This window comes from Piliocolobus tephrosceles, chromosome 5, assembly GCF_002776525.5.
Source record: "Piliocolobus tephrosceles isolate RC106 chromosome 5, ASM277652v3, whole genome shotgun sequence".
NCBI lineage: Eukaryota > Metazoa > Chordata > Mammalia > Primates > Cercopithecidae > Piliocolobus > Piliocolobus tephrosceles.
The window spans coordinates 114,877,691-114,892,226 of NC_045438.1; the positions used below are offsets into that span (position 1 = coordinate 114,877,691).

Consider the following 14,536-nt stretch of genomic DNA (forward strand, 5'->3'; position numbering starts at 1 on the left):
CAAAATCTCTATTTCATTGTTTTCTCCTGTGCTGGGTCTAATGGGCACATTCAATAGTCATCCAGAGATTTGGGCAGAGTTTATCTACAACATTTAGGGCTCCATTTGGTGCTCTCTTTTCCAGATTCTCCCCTCACTTTCTAGTTTCTGTATGACCTTACACTGTTCTCTGTTTCCTCATCTAATAAGTCTGCTGGGTTGTTGCTGAATTTTCACTACTTCATTGTGACCAGACAAGGGACTACCTATAAGGTGAAAAACTATAAAATCTAGAAACCAACCTAGTGCCATATTTTTCTTGCAAGCGTTGACTCTACTGCAGTTTCTACCTGCCTTAGTCATGCTTCAGTACCTTCAGATAGTTTTTTATATTCTTATCCAGAGTTTATCATTGTTATCTGTAAAACAGTTGGTCCAATACAAGCTACTTCTATATTTGCAGAAGCAGAATAAGGCAAGCTAATTTAAAATTAATTTAAATTTCGATTTTCAGCACATATTTTCTTTATCACAGAGATTGTATAAATTAAATCTCAAACCTGTCTCAGGGTAGGCTCGTGACTAAAGGTCATTTTTTCCTACCCTAAGCCTAGATTGCTGTAAGAAAATGTTATGACCATTCACAGTGGCTCACACCTGTAATCTTAGCACTTTGGGAGGCTGAGGCAGAAGGATCACTTGAACCCAGGAGTTCAAGAATAGCCTGGGCAACACAGTGAGATCCCATCTCTATAAAAAATTTTAAAAATTAGCTGAATGTGGTGACATACACCTGTAGTTTCAGAAACTTGAGAGACTGAGGCAGGAAGACAGTTAAGGCCAGGAGTTCGAGGCTACAGTGAGCCCTGATCACACCACTGCACTTCAGCCTGGGCAACTGAGTAAGACACTGTCTCTAAAAAAATAAAAATAAAAAAGCAGGATTGTCATTTCCCTTTGAAAAAAAAATGTTATCATTCTTCTTGCAACTGAGAGTGTAACAATTCAAAAATCTTGACTTCTTAATGGGGATGCAATTCCCATTCTCTATCTTACCAGAGCATCAGCACCATGATAAATATTCTGAATTTCAGCCTGCTCTTAGTATTTGACCCTTGGGGATTTCCCCCACACCTTTTGTGTGTGTGTGTGTGTGTGTGTGTGTGTGTGTGTGTGTGTGTGAACTCAGCATTACCCTGGGTTGAACACACACAAAATTGTCAGTCTTTAACTGAAAAACACTTGCCAAGATGGCAATTTCATGTGGTTTGACTTGTTTTTTAATGCATTTTTTAAATTGATCCTCGATTATAGGTATTTTACAACAGGAAGTTTTTCAAGCAATCTAGTTTCAGTATACTTTCTTTTTTTTTTTTTTTTTTTTTTTTTTTTTTTGTGACGGAGTCTTGCTCTTTCACCCGGGCTGGAGTGCAGTGGCCGGATCTCAGCTCACTGCAAGCTCCGCCTCCCGGGTTTTACGCCATTCTCCTGCCTCAGCCTCCTGAGTAGCTGGGACTACAGGCGCCCGCCACCTCGCCCGGCTAGTTTTTTGTATTTTTAGTAGAGACGGGATTTCACCGTATTAGCCAGGATGGTCTCGATCTCCTGACCTTGTGATCCGCCCATCTCGGCCTCCCAAAGTGCTGGGATTACAGGCTTGAGCCACCGCGCCCGGCCTCAGTATACTTTCAAAGCTTGAAAATCTACAGCCAGAAAGGTTACAGAAAAAATATATGCCATGAGTTCTGAAGACAGTTATAAAAGAGGTTACCAAAAATGCAGTAAGCAATTGTAGGCACAATGCAGTTATTTTCAAGAGAAACATCGTCACTTGAATATATGTGTTCTGGTAGATTTGTAAACAGGCAAATGAAAGATTCAGTTCTCTATTGTCATGTATCATATAACTTTTTAGAATTACAGGTTCCCCTCTCCTATTATTTAGATTTACCTCCTATTTCTCATTTCTTTATTCCCATTCTGAGGTAGATACATCCTGATAGAAGGTGTTATGCCAATTGTGAAACCATGGAATCCATTGCCCATCAAAATCTCTTTTCCCCCTTCTAACAACCAGGGATCTCCATCCAGAACTATTAGCCTTGACCAAGAGGTACGAGGTCTAGATGCTAGAACTGCCATTTTGGCACGGGACGTACCCCCTAAGAATTGGGAATTACCAGGTCCAGATGCTAGAACTGCCATTTTGGCATGGCATACACCCCTAAGAATTCAGAAAAGTGACTTTAAAAGATAAAATTTTACTATTCAATGTTTCAATAGCTCATACAGGTAAATATTGTCTGGAAATTTTTGTTTTCAAAATCCACTTTTCTGTATTAAGTAACAAAATTTGGAAGGTTTGTTATGATAACCTAATAAAAACATTCAAGATTGATTCTTTCTTACCATAACAAAAATCTATATTGTGCTTTCTTTCTTCATTCTTTAAAATTATGATTAATCATGAGAAATGATTGGCAGGGAACCGAAATTTTCACAAAAATAACTCTTCACTGATGTTCAGATGGTTTAATATTTTCCTGGCATGCTGTTTCAGTCACCTCCTGTTCACCTTGTTAATAGTGGGGAGGTTCCTTTCCTTGTGTTACAGGGATAGATGGTTACATAACCCTGGACACTATACAGATAAAATCCACAACAGTTTATTAGTCACATATACTCACAGTCCAAGGAAGGGGGACACCACAAAACATGTAGGGCCACATGGACGTCGCAATAAGGACAACCAGGGGTTGTGGGTATCCAGAGAGTAATGTGCCCCTGGTTCCACCAAAGGATATGATTGGCTTGTTTGAACTGGAACCTATTACTAAGGTATACTCAGGAATTGCACCTGGTCAGTTGGATAAGGAGGGTTGTTTGGCTAGAGAACTGTATCTGCAGGAGCGGAGTGAAGAGGGGAACTTGCAATTAGGCCATCTGAGGCTCTCTCAATGCTAGCAGATGTCAAGGTAGCACACAATATTGGGCCTTAATTTTAGGTCTCACACCACATGTGACCTCTACTAAAGTGAAAATTATGGAGACAAAAAATGTCAGAAATTAAAGATCAGGATTAAGAGCCAGCTCCTCAGGAGGGGATTCTGTTCTGTCTCTTGCTCACCATTCCAACAATGCCTTTCCTATGCTCCTCACTCGAAAGCTGCTCTTCAACCACAAAGAACCACTTGAATTCTTTGAACTTGCGGTGATCTTTTGAACTACATACAATTAACTCTTCCTAGATCCACTCTCAGTTCACTTAGAGAATCCGTATTCATCCTGAAGATCCAAATCAAACTCCTTTCTAACATCTTTGTTGGCCTAACACTAGGCAAAGTCAGCCATTCTCTGGGGCACCATATCACTTTGCACATATCTTAAGTATATTGTATCATAATTACTTTTTAAACTATATCTCTACCCTACTGGGCTATTTGTCCTAATAGACTACAGAAAATACGATATTTATTTATTTATTTATTTATTTATTTATTTATTTATCTATTTATTTTTATTTATTTATTTTTTTTGAGACAGAGTCTCGCTCTGTTGCCGGGGCTGGAGTGCAGTGGCCGGATCTCAGCTCACTGCAAGCTCCGCCTCCCGGGTTTACGCCATTCTCCTGCCTCAGCCTCCGGAGTAGCTGGGACTACAGGCGCCCGCCACCTCGCCTGGCTAGATTTTTGTATTTTTTAGTAGAGACGGGGTTTCACCGTGTTAGCCAGGATGGTCTCGATCTCCTGACCTCGTGATCCACCCGTCTTGGCCTCCCAGATATTTATTTTTGTAGGCCCAGGATAAAGAATATGATAGGTGCTCAATAAAGGTCTTTATGATGAATCACTGGGTAAACCAATGAATAAATGAAGTTAAGTTAAATTAATAAATGAATCATAGAAATAATATGATTTAAATACTCCCTGGTAAAATGCTCTAGAGAAGTGATTTAAACTCTTTGAGTAACTTAATTAACAAATAAACTGTATCTTTCTCTATATTACAGTTAAATTTGCTTACCATCAAAGATTTGAGCATATAATCAATGCTAGTGCAATGAGATTATTTCCTTTTTCAACCTAAACCAAATAAGATTAACATTTTAATTAGTCTGTGGAAACTTACTGCTGGCAAACATAACTTTTATTAGGTTACTTGTGATATTGACATTCACTCAGAGAATGACAGAACTATCTACTCAGGTCTGTTGGAAAACTATAGAAGATAACTTGTGCTAGGTCAGTAATGCTAAAATTTTGAAATGGCACAAAATACTCAGACTGTGTTTTAAAAATTGGATGGGGGGCTTATTTTGAACTTAAATAGTCTTGAAATTTACTAGAATTGATTTTTTAATTGACTGTTAAAAAAACAGTTACTTGTCAGATGTATCATTGTGATATACACTCCTTCTAGCTTCTTTTCCTATTGTCCAAAAATTTATCTTAAACACATATTTTAAATCTCCATTAGTAAGAATTCTGACCAGAGATTGCTTTTTGGCAAGCTAGCCTGCAGGAAGATATTGTTTCTCTAGACTTATTCATTTTGGGTAAAAATCTCTTAAAATATTATCTAATAAATTATTGCTATTAAAAATGTACATTTTCTACCAAATTGGACTACAGAAATTGAGGCATAAATGGAATATTCTTTGAGCTCATTCATCTTAAAGAATTATTAACAAATACAAATAATCAGAAATACTCTCATTAGAAGTGTTGGTAGTTTGTTCAGAAGTGCCAACTTTGGGGCCCAGCTTTTGAAAAAAGACACCAAATAAATCTCATAGCAGAAAACAGTTTCTGAACTTAACACTACTTTAAAATTCAGAGACAAGAAATGTGAAAAAGCACTGTAAATCAAAGTCCTTGTGTAAAAGTATGCCAATAAACTGTAATAGGTATTCCCAGTTATGAGTGCCTCTGATGAAACTGCAAACACTTTTTACTCAAATATATTGAGTTAGTCTAATTTGCTCCCTTAAAATATAGGATGAAGTTCTAAAAATCAGGAGTTGGAAAGTAAACTGCCTCCAAAGGAAGAATGATCTAACAGAATCTGTGAACTTTTTGTTATACCTAGACTATCTATTTGATTGAATTTCAAAATGTTCATTCCTGAGTTATTGGATTTTAGTAATGATCAAATCAACCCCCCAAAATTATGTTTACCCTAAATTCTCCTATACTTTGTTAATATGACCTGCTATATGGTAGAATAGATCCCCCAAGGACTACAAAATACTTACTGGACTAATACAAAACCATTTGTAGGATAGTAGATATCGTTAGAAAAATGAATCTCACTTTGATTGTCTAGTTGGGGATTCAGGTCTGAATAACATTCACCTCTGGAGGAAAGGAAAAAAGGACACTGCAAACCAAAGGAGCTTGCAGATATATAAAGTAGGGTTACTTTAAAGATCTAGGAATATTTGCTAGTAAAATATTTTTACATGATTGGTTTAAAAATATCAAGAACTGAAGAAACTCTACTTGGTGATTTTACTCCCAAGAGCTTTGGAAAGTTAAATGTTTATTCCCCCTACAGAGAAGGGAGTTTTTGCAAACCATTCCAACCGGTTTCAAACACATTCCAGCAAAGCTCAATGGTAGGAGAATCTATACTTTTTTTGCACTTAATTAAGGATGGCAGAAGGGTGTTCTTTATTTCCAGAAGCACTTCCTTCACTGTAATTTGCCTCATCTCTTTCAGTAGCTCAACGAATTGAGCTGGTTTGTAATCCATCACTCTCTCAAGTCATCTCAGAGCCACATTATTTCCCATTTTCTTTTAATTTTTCCACATAAAAACAAAATACTGTTGTTGCACTCATTTAATGAAGATATAAATATATCTTACCAAGTAATGAAAACAAGTGTTGTAGGCAGGGATCCCATATCAACATCCCTCTCAATAATTCACTGTAGTTAGCTGATGTCACTGTAAGGTAGGGAACAGGGAAGGCTGAGAGCCAATCAGAGCTCCTCTGAGGTCCAATTTAGCAACTTAGTAACCTTGATGCTTTAAGGAATTTACTTGGCTTCTTTGAGCATTAAATTCTTCACAGAGTTGTGAAGATGAAAGCACACTTAGCTCAATATCTGATACACTAGAGTATTCAATATGGTAGTCATTGTGATTGTATTGTCTAATCTTCAAAAGGTGCCGGCTTACTTCCCTTCTAGCAGAAGGCCATTCTATAAGCTTTTCCATGGAAGTAGAATTGATGAGGCTTATTCTGTCCTAAAGAAAGACCATTTGCTATTGTTGTTTTGATTGGCATACAGTAGTCTACTTTATTTTTATATGCTTAAGAACCTGTGGAATACAATTGGAAATTTTACAGACCTATATGGCCCCAAACTAAACTCATTTATTCAATGAACGTTTAGTAAAGAATATAGTATATCTAGCTCCTCAAAAAGTTCAAGATAAAGAAAGAAAGCAGTAAATATGCATAATTAAATACAATTTGATTTTTTTTTTTAATTATGCACACAGTAGACAACTACCGGAGAACCATCTACCATAGATTTGAGTCCTGGACTCTTCTCCATTATTAAAGAAATTGGGAACACATTTGCCTCTTGTACTGAAATCTAAATTAAGCAATGTTTCTCTAATATAGGTTATGTGCTAAATTAGCAATGAGGTTTTCTTAAATTTTTAAGACATAAAGAAATTTTTTTTTTTGAGACTGAGTTTCATTGTGTCACCCAGGCTGGAGTGCAGTGGCGCAATCTCGGCTCACTGCAACCTCCACCTCCCGAGTTCGAGTGACTCTCCTTCCTTGGCCCCCAGAATAGCTGGGATTACAGGCATCTGCCACCATACTCAGTTAAATTTTTCTTTTGTATTATCAGTAGAGACAGGGTTTCACCATGCTGGTCAGGCTGATCTCGAATTCCTGACCTCAGGTGATCCACTCACCTTGGTCTCCCAAAGTGTTGGGATTACAGGCATGAGCCATCACACCCTGCCAAGACGTAAAGAGATTTTAAAATATTCTCACCTAAGGACACATGTTTAATAAGATTGGAGTTTAGCAACTCATGCTTTAAAAAATTAAATAGGCAACTTAGCTGGGTGTGGTGGTGTGTACCTGTAGTCCCAGCTACTCAAGAGGCTGAGACAAGATGATTGCTTGAGATTAGGAGTTCAAATCTAGCCTGGGCAACATAGCAAGACCCCATTTCAAAAAATGAAACAAAAAATCAAAGAGGCAACTTAGAATAAATAGACTTGACAGCTGACAGGATATATCACAGTTTTGTCTTTCTCTTTTTATGGCATCATTTTTATTAGTTGTTAAAATAACTAATTTTATATTCCTTGCACCAAAAGAAAGATGTTTATCCTATAATTTTCCATTTAAAGAATTAAACTTGTAATTATTTTTTGTTATATATAAAACCGAGCTGCTGCAGAATTGTTCTGTCAAGTACACACTTCTTATGAATCATTTGTATCATGAAAATGGCAGACAGTAATGCCATTTATTAGGAACATTGTACCTAGCCCCAGCCCTAATTTTATGCTCAGAAATACTTATGAGGAAGGAAACATAGAATTTAAATTACTTTCAAGGAAAAAATTTATATTTTCATGGAAAAATATTAATCATTGGTAAGACAATAAAGATGCATATTCTTTGATTTTATGGAAATACTTCTTCATTCATTCTCTCCTCATTTAACAATTACATGATAAGAATAATAATCTATTTACTTGGAATATTAATATGTGCCAAACAGTTTAATTTTAACTTTTTACCTATTGCTGTCAGACTCAGATGATAAGAAGAAAAACTACTCAATGAAAGAGACACCTTTAACGTTCTCTGAAAAAAACAGCAATACACACATCAAGACTGATATGGTTTGGCTGTGTCCCCTCCCAAATTTCAACTTGAATTGTAGCTCCCAGAATTCCCATGTGTTGTGGGAGGGACCCAGAGGGAGGTAATTGAATCATGGGGGCCGGTCTTTCCCTTGCTGTTCTCATGATAATGAGTAAGTCTCACAGGATCTGATGAATTTATCAGGGGTTTCTGCTTTTGCTTATTCCTCATTTTCTCTTGCTGCCACCATGTAAGAAGTGCCTTTGATTCTGAGGCCTCCTCAGCCATGTGGAACTGTAAGTCCAATTAAACCTCTTTTTTTCCAGTCTCAGTTATGTCTTTATCAGCAGAGTGAAAACAGACTAATACAAAGACTAAAAATAAAGTCCATATCAAAGTTATTTTATCTGCAGACCTTAGTATATTGTTGAACATAATGTAATAAAGTCTATGGACAGTCACAATGTAAAGTAATCTGATTACTTTATAATCATTTGTATTTCATCCTCATGTGATTCTTGGAGAAGATGATTATTGGAAGGAGATTAAGCCAAAGACCCTGATGAAGCCAACACAATAAAAATCATACCTTACATTTATCTCTCCCTATAAATCCTTATTTAAGACTTAAGCTACAAATGCTTCCTTCTTAAAGGTTCACAGGGGAAAAATGATAGAATATGGAATAAGATATAAATTTAAATTTTGATGCGGACAATAAATTACAGAACAGAAGTACCAGAAACCTCATGTTCTCTGCCAACAAAGTGTACTCTTTTAAGAATGATGGGCTTCATCCAGGGTTGATTAAAACTGAAACCAATCCAGTAATTCAATGAGAGCTTAATGTCTCATTACAAGGGATGCTTGTATTTCAATTCGGAGAAAATCTTGTTTTTAAAAATAGCATTATTTTTAAAAAGCAAATCTGGTTTCTCATTAATTATACTATATGCTGTAGAACAGAATGTGGCATAAGATACCCACCATGGGTATAATCCAATTGGAGAGATAATTGTTGAAATAGCTAAGACATGAATTATTTTTGTTAGCTCCAGCTTCAAGGCATTCCACAGCGTGGACACCAGCCAAGTATTATAATGAATCTACAACATTACCCTACCCCTGAATTGTGGTGTTCTGTGTTATATCAAAGAGATCTCAGAAAACCTTCTGTGATTTAAAATATTGCAAGATTTTTATTCTTCCATAAATAGAAGAGTTCCTCAAGATTATAGTCCTAATTTTCTCACTCAATTCAGAAATAAATCCCTTTGATGTCAACGGCATTAAGATAAAGTCTATTGTATATGCAGATGGATGTAAAGGATTAAATTGCCAGATTGATTTTTTAAAACTGTAACACCGAAAGGAGCAATACAACATCATTCAAAAAATACCATTGAAAATGGAGGTAACTTATATAATCTTTAGATAAGGCTTTGATATTTTAAAATTCTTACAAAGTAAAGTTTCTTATTAAGGAACACATAACATGGGAAAGCCTGTAGAAAATATGTGGAATAATTTAAAGGGCCTAAAGAAAAAAAAATTCACATCATATCTGAGACCTTTGAATAAGTTAAATGTTTATGGTCCAAAAACTATACTAGCCAAGAGACAATAACCTACATTAGTACTTATACAATAATTCAGCCCCCTCTGGAATAACATTACTTTAAATTTAGATGTCATATTTATATTTTATACTAAAAATAGAAATAATTTTCCTGCAGAACATTTTATTTAAAATTTAAAACACAAAATCTTTTGCACATGAACTTGTATAATAGGTTAAATATACATCAATACCACCATACACATTTATGAAATGGGTTTCTAATAAAATTGGAAATTAAACTAATGACTCTTCATCTTTACTGACTAATGAATACATTATAAACTCTATAATTTAGTTAATTGGAAGAGAATTCTGGAAACAATCCTAATGGACAGAGATTCTGGAAACAGTACTGACATCTAGTCTTATCTCACAGAAGACTTTCAGAAAAATTACCTTTCATTTTTCTAAATAGGAAATTTACATAGTAGCAGAACATAGTTCCAGGAGACTGTGACTAGATGAGGTGAGACAAGTATGAGGGAAGGATGAGGATGAAAGCAGGCTCCTCAACTCCTCTTTGTCTCACTGCTGATGGAGAGTGATTCTCCCACATCTGTGAAAGCACACACTTGTGACAAGTTTCCAGAAATAGTCATCCAAAATAGGCAGAGAGTCTGTGGTGTGGGAACTCTGCCACCATCTCCCACCATTATGGCCCTAGAATGTGGAATAAGGGGCAATGGAAAAGTGTCCCTTTCCACAACCTCCTGAAGTCTCCTGAAATCCGTGTTTTAGTCCCATCTCATCTTTTAACAGGCAATAAGGGGTAGAAATTCAGGAGAGATGCTAGTGAAAAAGCTGCAGATTTTCCTGCAGCCTCGTGAACCTACAGTTCAAAGCACTTACATATACAGAACATAGATTGGACACTACCTGTATGTAATTTGGAATTAATGTCTACCTATACACTACTTATCCCACTAACAATTCCTACTTATTAGATAAGAGATCATACAAAGGTTTTACTCTTCAGATCATGCTAAAAGAATAAGAATGTAGATTTATAAACCAGTGATCAAAATACCACCTGGTTGGCAAACAACATTTTGATAAATTATAGTCTTGAAACTCCATAATTACACAGAAAAAAAAATGGACTTAGTGCATTGAGAAATAAATTGACTAAATACATAATCATAAAAGTAATATATGAAATGGATAATTTCACAGACTTGGTAACTCATTTCACTTTGATTCTGATATTAATCCTCTATTTGGCTTTCATATAAACATGCATAACATGCTTATTAAACAAGAGGCTTTAATTTAATTTACCTACTTATGTAACAGCCTATAACTTTATTATTAATGACCCTTAATAGCAAAGCAAAAATCTCTTGGAGCCGTGTGAAAGCAGTTGGGTCACTGACAGTCATCTCAGTGTTCCCTTCTGTTGATGAAAGTGGGACCACTGGCTGGCAAGAATGGATGTGTGAAGAGGTTTAGTCCACAATGGAATCTATGAGGCTGAGTTGAATGCTCAGCTATAATATCTGAGTATCAGTATAGTACAATGGTGGAAGCCACTGTTAGTCACCAAGTCTTTACCAGTCAACAACCAATGTGGCCAACTGTTCACAAATAATCCCATTTTACCCCAATTCTTTTGATCAATATGGATAGATATGAAAGTTCTTGATATGAAAGTTTTTGAATATAGTAATTATTTAAAATTCCAAAGAACAAGGATTTATCCAAATCTGAATCAAGTTTCCCAAAGCAGCTTGACAGTGGATTAAACATCTCTAGGCTCATATTCAGCCTCTAGTGATAAATTATATTCACAATATATAATATAATTGTATATATCTCCTACAATTATATTCACCAAAATGTTTTCACCACATCATCCTAAACTGAGAACGGAATGTTATTTTAGTAAAGGCAGAACTTTAAAACAGAAATCTTCCCAACAGAAATTTTAGAAAACATTTAAAAAATCACATTAGAAATGTAAAATTCACTGTTTGTGAGCCAACACTGACCTTCTGTTCCAAAAGCAATGTGTTTGTAGGGATTGCTGCAAAAGCCTTGTAGCTTGACTTGGTCTTGTATTGCTAGAATGGGCAATCAGAAAGCAAGAGTAGAGATGAAAATGGGAAAGAATATGACATAATTTTCAGACAGTTCTACCAAGTTAAATGACATGTTATCAAATGAAGAAAATGGTTATTATGCTGAACAACTTGTTTCTGACAAAAACAATTAGCTTACCATGTTAATATTTTATTAGAATGAGAAGCAAAGAAATGCCACAGTAAAATATCAGCCTGGAAATTACAGGCAATTATATGCCATTCCGTTTCAGAACTTAAAAACTTCCTTTACACAAAGTTATATATAAATTTTTCATTAGCAGCATTCCTTCATAGGAGTACTATTCTATACAAGAGGACAGGAGGTGGTTCTGCTTGATCCTCAAAGGAATGTTTCTTTTTAACAGTCTCACAATTAACAAATATTATGCCAGTAAGTGTAATTGAGCTCTTGATCATTTTCTTGCATCACCCATAAAAACAAAGATCAAAATACATAAAAATTAGCAGCCTTTTTTTATGCAAGCAAGCAGCAAAGTAGTCAATAATTTGAGCATAAACAATATCAGCAATGTAACTCCATAAAGAAAAACAAAAAGTACACACTCTTGATCTTAAACTCATTTTTTAAACCTCATCATCCCTGCACTTTCTAATGGTTATGTTAATGAAGCAAACGTTAAAACTTCCTAAGTGTTAAGTACAACTCAGAATAAAATAGTTCAGTGTTGTAGAATATTTGGGGGAGAGGGGTGAGTATGAGGAAGCTGTAGAAATCAGGATAAATATGCATAATCAAAAACTCAGTTTTGATACTGCTCTGGGTTTCCAGTTGATTAACTGAGTTCAAGTCTCCTGTCACTTCAGATGCCCTTGTCTCAGGCAGCTTCCCCAGTGGCCAGTACCAGTGAGGAAACTGGCACAGAGCTCCAGGCTATCTTAGTGTCTTCAAAAGAAAACCAAAGTGTGTGCAGAAGACAGTGTCATCAAATAAAATTAAGCCTTGGGTTTTATAGATGTAATTGAAGGAAACTTCATTAAAGTGGGGTGGTGAAGGTAAGAGACTGGCACATTCATTTTCCTTAGGAAAAAGTTGAAATTGTGAGGAATCAAAGTGCCAGACCCAGAAAAAGAAAGTCAGCATCCAGCTAACAGCAGGATGCATTCTCTTTTTTACTGTTTTCTTTCTTTTCTTGGTATACTGAGTTAGAGATAATGAAAAATCCTGCGTGCCAGCAAGTGGCATTATCACACTAGCCAGATAATCAGTCACCCACAAACACATGCTCACTTACACACTCTTATTCATATACATGAATATATACATACATATATGTACTCACATAAAGACACACACACACACTCTCTTTCACAAACACACACCCAGCTAAAACTGCACAAGAGCTCAGAAGCTACACACTTTTTCCCAAAAAATGTACTCTGAATATTTACTTATCTTCCACTTTCCCTCCACCATATAGCTCTCTCCCATAGGAAGAAGCTATATGGCTTTCTGCAAGTCTCTCTACTCTTAAGGAACTTACTCTCCCATCTTCTACATGAGAGGCAATTGCTGGAAGATGTCTCAGGTCACTTCAAGCCCTAAGTTGCTACATTGACCCTGCGCTGCTGTGGTCTCTAGACAAAAAGATATTTGAATAAGAATTGAAATTGAAGGCCGGGCGCGGTGGCTCAAGCCTGTAATCCCAGCACTTTGGGAGGCCGAGACGGGCGGATCACGAGGTCAGGAGATCGAGACCATCCTGGCTAACATGGTGAAACCCCGTCTCTACTAAAAACTACAAAAAACTAGCTGGGCGACGTGGCGGCGCCTGTAGTCCCAGCTACCTGGGAGGCTGAGGCAGGAGAATGGCGTGAACCCGGGAGGCGGAGCTTGCAGTGAGCTGAGATCCGGCCACTGCACTCCAGCCTGGGCGACAGAGCGAGACTCTGTCTCAAAAAAAAAAAAAAAAGAAAAAGAAAAAGAAAAGACAAAAAAAAAAAAAAAGAATTGAAATTGAGATACTATATTTCCATGGGCCATAGGAGCTGACATTTATTACTATGCTGACATTTATTATTATGCTGACATTTATTATTATTATTACTCACTTTTACAGAAGCCCTATAACTAGAGAGTAATTAAGAAAAGCAGAGGTCAAATGACTTGTCCAAGACCACGCAGCCCATAAAGAGCCTGCCTGTGTCCAATATACATGCTTTCTCTATAATATTTTCTTCCAAAGAATACCTAAGCATACATGTAATGCAGAATAAAATATACCATCTCACTCTATGATGTCTTCATGAACAGTTAATTGTAATTATAGTTGCAATCATAATAATAACGATATCTAGCAATCACTATGAGCCAGGTACCATTCTAAAAGCTTCATGTGAATTAACTCACTCAATTGTCACAACAAAGCTATTAGGTAGATACTATACTATCCCCATTTTATATATGGAAACTGAGGTACAGAAATGTTAAATAACTAATCGAAGGTCACCAGCTAGTACATGTAAGTCATGGCTGGAATTCGGACACAGGCACTCTAGCCCAACAACTATGCACATATCTACAAATGCCCTTGCCTCTCATTTCAGGATGTGCAATCATTTACAGTGTTTGTTCTCCTATCCTCAACTTCCCTAAAGAATATAGCTGGGAAAGCCTGTACAGAGACATATCTTGTTATTGCACACAAAATATCACAGAATCTTACAATAAGAAGTGATATTGAAGGTGATTTGGTTCAACCCCCTCATCTGACACATGAATCTCTGTTCTGTTTAGTAGCCAAATAAACACTTGCTTGCTTCCCAAGGCAGCACATTCAGGTCTAATTGCTAGAATTAGTACAAAATTCTCCCCTACATTGAGCCAAAATACGCTTCCTACTAATTTATCTCATTAGTCCTGTTTCCCCCCTCTTGAAATTATGGCTCATGCCAAGAGCTCTCTTCTACATAATTATATTGCTTCCTTCACCAACTGCCTGATACTCAAGTGAAGAATTCCACTACCCTCATTGCTCTCCTCTGGTA

The 14,536-nt window shown here is 36.4% G+C and overlaps 1 protein-coding gene across 1 annotated transcript in view; it reads right to left on the reverse strand.

The window, feature by feature from the left end:
- Nucleotides 1–14,536, reverse strand: part of MLIP (muscular LMNA interacting protein) — a 202,831-nt gene that overhangs the window by 62,794 nt on the left and 125,501 nt on the right. The window contains exon 5 of the mRNA XM_023222970.3: nt 11,438–11,509. Within this exon, the coding sequence (XP_023078738.2) occupies nt 11,438–11,509 (72 nt within the window). The remainder of the gene's footprint in view (nt 1–11,437; nt 11,510–14,536) is intronic.